The sequence below is a fragment of the Olea europaea genome, unplaced genomic scaffold (genome assembly GCF_002742605.1).
Source record: "Olea europaea var. sylvestris unplaced genomic scaffold, O_europaea_v1 scaffold1354, whole genome shotgun sequence".
In the NCBI taxonomy this organism is placed as follows: domain Eukaryota; kingdom Viridiplantae; phylum Streptophyta; class Magnoliopsida; order Lamiales; family Oleaceae; genus Olea; species Olea europaea.
In genome coordinates, this window is record NW_019231040.1 from 349,968 (window position 1) to 358,294 (window position 8,327).

At 41.0% G+C, this 8,327-nt stretch overlaps 2 protein-coding genes across 2 annotated transcripts; one reads left to right on the forward strand and one right to left on the reverse strand.

The window, feature by feature from the left end:
• Window positions 1-6: 6 nt before the first annotated feature.
• LOC111375275 (protein OPI10 homolog) lies at window positions 7-2,158 on the reverse strand. Its single transcript, XM_022998078.1, has 2 exons — window positions 1,413-2,158; window positions 7-395 (listed from the first exon to the last, which is right to left on the reverse strand). The coding sequence occupies exon 1, from the start codon at window positions 2,030-2,032 to the stop codon at window positions 1,457-1,459; it is 576 nt and encodes a 191-aa protein (XP_022853846.1). The 5' UTR covers window positions 2,033-2,158; the 3' UTR covers window positions 7-395; window positions 1,413-1,456.
• Window positions 2,159-4,685: 2,527 nt separating this feature from the next.
• Window positions 4,686-5,339, forward strand: LOC111375284. The gene is made up of 2 exons (XM_022998088.1): window positions 4,686-4,861; window positions 5,039-5,339. Exons 1-2 carry the CDS (start codon window positions 4,686-4,688, stop codon window positions 5,337-5,339), a joined length of 477 nt encoding a protein of 158 aa, XP_022853856.1.
• The last annotated feature ends 2,988 nt before the right edge of the window (window positions 5,340-8,327 follow it).

Consider the following 8,327-nt stretch of genomic DNA (forward strand, 5'->3'; position numbering starts at 1 on the left):
TCCTAGATTTTCTATGGGAATAAATTGTTATTCCCTTCCTCTACGGAGAAACCTTTCTTTCAAGTCACAAGATAAGAGCCATTGGTAGCAATGTTTTCAACTGGAGAGGAAGGCCTTGAGGACGCCCTGAGGTATCAATCTTTCTCTGTTTGTAAAGGTTTGGAAGAATTTTGTCAGACCGGTAAACTGTGTGAGCAACAACAAATGTCAAGGCACAAAGTGAGAATCAAGTTCATGTTAGCGTCCGAGTAATAGAAAATTGGTAGACCCTCAGCAAAACACATGCACCAAATGCACCAGCCTAATAATAATTGTAAGCTCTGGAACTCCAAATATATGATATGAAACCAGCAGCAATAATGTGTAGAGGCTGAATTCAATCTTCAAATACACATCTGTGGCAAGGAATTGTCAATAATCATTCAAGATAAACACCATGCAGTAACATGGCCAGACAGGTAAATAGTAAAAGGTAAGAAACACAACTTAGCATCTAAAAACAGAATGTGTTAGAACTAAAATCAGTTAGTCTATAATACTTCATTTTAATAATTGTGACCGTTACCAATGTATTCGTATTGTCAAAAGCCTCTTCAAAATCTGGATTAATTAATGTGAGTCAAAAATCTGGTTGTCTGCCTAACTATCAAACTACAAATCAATTGCCTCATCCAAGTTATAAAGAAATCCAGTGCCTACTCTAAGTCTAGCAGAAATCAAACATGGAATTTCAATAAGTTGGCAAAATCAAGTTGATTCACCTCTAATGCTATTTCAAGCTGGTAATCAAGAACTAGTTACTATCACAAAAAGGGTTGGCTGTCAAGCTTGCATAATACTAAGTTCCTAAATTAGCTACATAAATAAAGTAAAAATTGTAAAATCGAGAAAACTTTTTCACTTGCTGTTAGACAACTTTAATAGACACATACAAACACTGGCTGCCTCTTGTTCAATGTTGAACTGATCTACTTGGCGAACTTTCTAGAAGAGGCTTACAACTCCGATAAAACGACACAGTGCATATAAACATGGTGTAAATAACACATTGTAAATGTGACTTGAAATATTGACAGTCCTCCAAGATCTAAATGAAAATGTACCAAGCCCCTTCTACAGAAGGTCTATAATACCTTAAAAAGTGCAATAAAGTACCAAAACTAACAAGGAATCAAATTGTCATTAGATCCTAGTAGCTATGATTAAAAAGAGGAACTTTTGGTATGTATAATTGGAGTTGAAGCTAGAAAATGCCAATGTAGATAAGCATCAAAGATAGTTGGAAGTTCACCAGAAGAAAATGAAAGCCTCGCTTGATCAAAATCAGATATCAAATCCCTAAAGGAAAATCAATAATTGGAATTTCCCAATTCCACCATAATCCAATCATTAGAAAAACAAAAGGTAATCACCTAGCAATATCATAATACGCACAAATAACTATTCACATATAGCTCTACAAAGCAAAACCCTTCAAATATTCAGGGTCACGCTTGGCTCTCTCTTGGAACTTCTTGAACCATCGGTCCAAAATATCCATAGGCACCACCAGCTTCGACCCATCGACCCCGCAAAACGACTGCATAAAATTGAACAGATTTTCCCCCACTTTCAAGGCCAGCCGCTCAATCTTCCTCTCAGCCGCCACGTCAAGAGATGGAAGGGCTGCCAAGTCCTCCACCGACACCCCAATCTTGGCAGATAGCGGCGAAACATCAGGCGCCGTTAGCTGCAGCTGGGAACCGTTGCTACCAGTTTCCGGCCACGGCAGTGATAGAACCGCGGAGGGACGCGAAACCGTTACCGCCCCACAAAACGAAAAAGGGCTGCCTGGAGACTGGATGTAGACGGCCAAGGCCTTGTCGGGTGGGAGCGTGAAATTGTTAAGCAAAAATATGCAGACTTCTCGGATTGAATCATACTCCTCACCGACGAAGTGATTCATGTCCAAGACCCAGTGGAAGGTATCGATTTGGGTGAAGGTGGAGATGTCTAGGGGAAAGCTGCGATTTGGAAAAACTACTCCGAACATTTTTGTGTCTGCCTTTTATTATTTTCTTGAGAATTATGATTTCTGGGCCTTGTGTTTATGCAAGAAATTGAGAGAATGTGCACGGAGAAAATTGGGAGTGGAAGATTTTAAGAGGATCTGAGTGAAAACTTANTTGTGTTTATGCAAGAAATTGAGAGAATGTGCACGGAGAAAATTGGGAGTGGAAGATTTTAAGAGGATCTGAGTGAAAACTTAGAGGTATTGAGAATTTGTGAAGAAGAGTCTTAGGAAAGTCCAGAACGGTCTGGAGTAATGGCGTCGAGGTATAGAGAGCAAAATGTGTAATTGGCCCTTTGTGGGTGATCGAGTCAGTGGAGAGTATGTGAACGCGAAAATCTTTAATCACGAGTTCGATTTTTTTTTACTAACACTTTTTCGATCAAATTTGTCGTATCGGACTTGTCTAGTGCTGTTTACCTGGTTGGCATGATTTGCAGGCTATTGCGTCTGCCCGAAAAGTACTCAAAGGGTAATGACTGCGAGTTCACCGTTATAAAAAAATGTGTAATTGCTACAAGTAGATGGGGGACAGTATAGCAAAATTTCAAGCCAACCTAAAGTCACATTTGGTTTTGCAAGAAACCCATATTTGTCCATAGATTTTGATTTTAAAAAAAAATAAAAATTGATAAAATATATATTTGACAAGTTGATAAAAGATGTACGATTATATTAATTATTAAGATTATTCTGTTTGAACGTTTGAACAGGCCATGGTGTCAAGGACCGCAGCTTTACTTAGCCCCTTGACACTATCGCAGCCGTAGTTTGCCCAACTTCGTCCCCACATTGTAAATATTACTTCAAATTTGAGTTGTAATTTTTTTTCATTGTAATAGTTATTTCAGTTGTAAAATAGCTCTGATTTTAGTAAACGTTTAGTATGATTCCTCGTCTTTTAAACGTCTACTTCTGTCACATAGGTTTTTGTTCAGAATGCTATTATAGGGGGTATTAGTCATTCAAAAATCTTTCAAGTTCACTGGTGTCCACCCCCTGCACCAGCAATTGTAATGTTCTGCTTTCGTCAATTTTAATATTCAGTTTTTATCAATCAATGTTTAATTTACTTTCAATGTATTCAAATTTTCTATTGTAAGCTTTCTACAAAATTGTAATCAAATTTTCTTTCGTCCCAACGCAATCGAGAAAAAGCGGAAGGTTGTCTAACGGAACAGACGCACGGTGTCCCTTTCTGTGCCAAGAAGAAAGGCACCCCGTGAAAGTTGGTATCAGAGCTGCGGCTCACGACCCTCGATAAGAAAGCTATAGATCCAATTACATCCCACACCACTGAAGTGGAAAAACCTCAAAAGAAGAGCACCACTAAACAGCGCGTGGATGTACTTGATGAGACAACTAATAGGTTGTGCTATGCCTTGGACGGTCTCGAAGAAAAAGTCGAGATGGTCGAATCCGATATTCGTGGATTACACATCCAATTAGATGAAAGTTAAAGGGCTTGCGCAGCAATGACTGAAGTTGCTACAATCATTCCTAATCTGTAGGATGAAATGGAATCGTTACGAGCTCAATTGCGAGTACTCCAATGTACGGTGGGCAATGGGCAAGCTCCCGTACCTAAGTATGCTCCTAGACTCAGAATTCCTGAACTGTGTACCTACGGAGGGGCACGTGATGCAAAAGAAGTCGAAAACTTCTTGTTCGACATGGAAAAGTACTTTCTCGCAGCTTCGATCGAAGACGAAGCTAGAAAGGTAACCACAGCTACCATTTATCTGGGTGGAGATGCAAAACTATGGTGGCGAACCAAATATGCTGACATTCAGACCAACAGGGTCCGAATAGATTCTTAGGATCTCCTCAAGGAAGCGATCAGATCGCAATTTTTCTCGAAAAATGTCGAGTATCAGGCTCAACGGGCACTTTGAGACCTGAAACACACAAGCTCTATCAAGGAGTATGTGAAATCCTTTTCGGAGCATATGCTGAATATTCGAGATATGTCAGAAAAGGATAAGCTCTTCACCTTTATGGAAGGGTTGAAACCGTGGACACGCACGAAACTTCAAAGACAGAAAGTTACTGATTTGAGCACGGCCGTGGGAGCCATCGAATGCTTGAGTAACTACCAAACGGAATCTATAAAAGATCGACTTTCAGGGAGTAATCAAGCAATTGGAGGTGGTAACAGACCTTACAGACCCAGCTCGAACCCAAATGGGGGAGAGCGTTACTCTCAGAATAAAGAAGGAGCCTATCAAAGCATCCGTGGCTTTCAAGGAAACTATCATAATAGCCGTCAAGGAAATTTTAATGGCAGCAACAGCAACAACTGGAACAAAAGAAAAGCAATGGAGGGCCGAACTGGTGCCACTCCCAAATTGAAGTGCTTTTTATGCGAAGGACCTCATTGGGTGTCGGAGTGTCCTCAGAAGTAGATGGTAAATGCATACTGTCAGCTAGCAAGTGGCGGGTCAAGTTCAAAGCAAGAGGCCCCGCTGGCTAATTGTCATAGTGAGACCGACTCCGAAGAGGATGAGGACGTAGTTAGGGCATTTTCACATCGGTGCGACACACTATCGCATCGGGTTGCTGAAAAGGATGATGTCCCATTGAAAGAGGCAAAGATGGAAGAAGCGAAGGTTCGAATTTGTAGGCCAAAGGCTTAATGTACATTGATGTAAAAATAAACGAGAAGCCAATCAGGGCTATGGTGGATACTGGTGCTAACCACAACTGCCTTGCATGTACCGAAATAGAGCGGCTCGAACTTGTTCTGGAAAGGGGTAGTGGAAAAGTCAAAGCAATCAACTCCACTGCTCAACCAATAGCTCGAGTAGCGAAGTCGGTATTGATCAAGGCAGGACCTTTCGAGGGAAGGACAAATTTATTTGCGTTCAGATGGATGATTTCAAGCTAATTCTGGGATTAGAATTTCTTCGGGATATTAAGACAGTAGTGTTGCCATATTCCAATTCGTTAATGATGATGGGTAATAAGTCGCGTGTCATCCCTACACAGGTTGGGAGGATGGGCGAGAAAAGTATCTCAGCCATGCAATTTAGTAAGGGTTTTAAGAGAAATGAACCTTTTTTTGTGCACTCTTCGATTAGAGGAGATCGAAAAGGTGAATGGTCTTATTCCAATACCCATTAAAAGGTTTATTCAAGAATTTGAGGACATCATACCGGACGAATTAGCAAAGAAATTACCACCAAGAAGGACGATTGATCATGAGATTGAATTTATTCCAAGTGCCAAACCTCCCGCTAGGGCACCATACCGTATGCCTCAGCCTCAGCTTGAAGAGCTTAGGAAGTAATTGGGAGAAATGTTGGAGAGTGGAATCATTGTGCCTGCGAAGTCGTCATATGGAGCTCCTGTATTGTTTCAGGAAAAGGCCGATGGTTCTCTTAGAATGTGCTGTGACTATCGAGCCTTGAACAAGATTACTGTAAAGAATAGCAACCCTATCCCACTGGTTGTGGATTGCTTTGATCGACTGAGTCGGGCGAAGTATTACACAAAAATTGATCTTAGGTCTGGATACTGACAAGTTCGGATCAAGGAGGGAGACGAAGCAAATACTACGGTGGTAACCAGATATGGAGCCTTTGAATTTAAAGTGATGCATTTTGGTTTGACAAACGCTCTAGCAACATTTTGTATTATGATGAATCAGGTACTTCACGGGTTCTTAGATGACTTTGTCGTGGTGTACTTGGACGACATAGTAGTCTACAGCGAGACATTGGAGAAACATATCCGGCATGTGAGGCAAGTTTTTAATCGGCTACGGGAGAATGAACTCTATGCCAAACCGTCTAAATGCTCATTTGCTCAGATATCTATCAGTTTCTTGGGTCACATCATTGAACAAAGTAAAATCCGCATGGATTTGAAGAAGGTTACAGCCATTAAAGATTGGCAACTACCAAAATCGTACATGATGTGCGTTCATTTCTTGGGTTATGCAATTACTATCGAAGATTTGTGAAAGGCTACTCAGAAATTGCACTGCCATTTACCGAATTGACAAAGAAGGCTAAGGATTGAGATTGGTCATCCCAATGCCAAACTGCTTTTGAAAGGTTGAAGAAGTTCATGTGGACGAACTCGGTTTTAGCCTTACCAGATATGACTAAACCATTTGAAATTCATATAGATGCTTTAGATTTTGCACTTGGTGGAGTCCTCATGCAAGAAGGACATCCGGTAGCATATGAGAGCTGGAAGTTAAACCAAACAGAGCGTTGTTACTCGACACATGAAAAGGAATTGTTGACAGTAGTCCATTGACTCAGAGGATGGCGTCACTATTTGCTTGGGTCTTCATTTATTGTGAAAACAGATAACACTGCAGTTAGTCACTTCATGTCCCAAACAAAACTATCGAGCAAGCAGGCTCGTTGGCAGGAGTTTCTTTCAGAGTTCAATTTTATGTTAGAGCATTGTCCCGGATCTAGTAATCATGTTGCTGATGCTCTTAGTCGTAGGGTCGATTTGGCTGCCATTTGCTCCGTACTGCTCTTTCAGGGAGCGCCGTCTCCACGAACACTAGAGACCAAATTTGGGCACTTATGGAGAAGGATCCGGCTACTCAATATTTGGTCGACCTCATCAAGTAGGGTAAAACCCGACAGGGGAACTAGTGAAGACAAAGGGAGACCGCCTATATGTTCCTAAGGGCGGAGATTTGAGGAAATCACTAATTACAGAATGCCATGACACGATTTGGATAGGGCATCTTGGAGAGGAACGCATTTGTGCACTACTGCAACGTGCATACTACTGGCCTCAAATGCGGGACGACATTGCAACCTATGTAAAAACCTATCTTATTTGTCAGTAAGATAAGACAGATCTTCAGAAAAAGGCGGGCTTGCTGGAGCCCCTTTCCGTCCCAACCCGGCCATTCGAAAGTGTATTGATGGACTACATTATTGGGTTGTCAAAAGTTGAGGATTTTGGCACTATCATCGTTGTGGTGGACCGTCTATCAAAATATGCAACTTTCATTGCAGCACCTAAGTATGTATCCGCGAAAGAGACAGCTCAACTCTTCTTCAAACATATTGTCAAATATTGGGGATTGCCTAAGGACATCATCAGTGATTGAGATCCTCGTTCCCCAGGCATATTTTGGATTGAGTTGTTCAAACTTCTTGGTTCAACTTTGAGCATGAGTTCTAGTTTTCACCCACAGTCTGACGGATAGACGGAGCGCTTCAATTCTATGCTAGAAGAATATCTTCGGCACTTTATCTCTACTTCGCAGAAAAATTGGGTAAAACTTTTGGATGCGGTTCAGATTTGCTTCAATGTCCAAAAGAGCTCTTCTACCAATAAGAGTCCTTTTGAGATTGTTACTGGCCAGCAACCGCTACTCCCTCATACAGTGGATATCGAACAAAGTACCAAGTCCCCTCAAGCAAAGAACTTTTCTCAAGAGTGGAAACGAAAAATTGAAATTGCTCGGAGTTATCTTGAGAAAGCTCAAAAACGGTATAAGAAAGCTGCAAATCTAAAGCGCCGTTTCATTAAATTCAATGTTGGAGATCTGGTAATGGTTAAGCTTCCCGACAGAAATGTTTACAAATCAACAAGAGGGAATGACTCAAGATTGTCGCCAAAATACATTGGATCATTACCCATCGTGAAGAGGATTGGAAGAGTTGCATACAGAGTTGAACTCCCTTCATGGTGCAAAATCCACAAGGTCCTTCATGTTAGTATATTGAAGCCATACTTTGCGGATAAGGAGGACGCATCTAGAAATGAGCCAAAGCGACCTGTGTTTGAACTGAAGAAAGCTGGAAAGAAAGTTGTTGAAGCTATTCTTAACCATCGAATCACTCGAGCTTCTAGAAAAGATCATCAGTAGTACTTGGTCAGATGGATTGAATGCAGCAGCGAGAAGAATACTTGGGAAAGAGAAAAAGATCTCAGAGCCTTTAAACCATTAATTGAAGCATATCATGCATTGATGGCACCGAGGATATTGCCAAAACAAATGGGGGAGAATGTCAAGGACCGCAACTTTACTTAGCCCCTTGACACTATCACAACCGTAGTTTGCCCAATTTCGACCGCACATTGTAAATATTACTTCAAGTTTGAGTTGTAATTTTCTTTTCATTGTAATAGTTATTTCAGTTGTAAAATAGCTCTGATACTAGTTAATGTTTAGTGTGATTCCTCATCTTTTAAACGTCTACTCCTGTCACTTAGGTTTTTGTTCAGAATACTACTATAGGGGGTATTAGTCATTCAAAAATCTTTCAAATTCACTGGTATTCTCCTGCTGCAC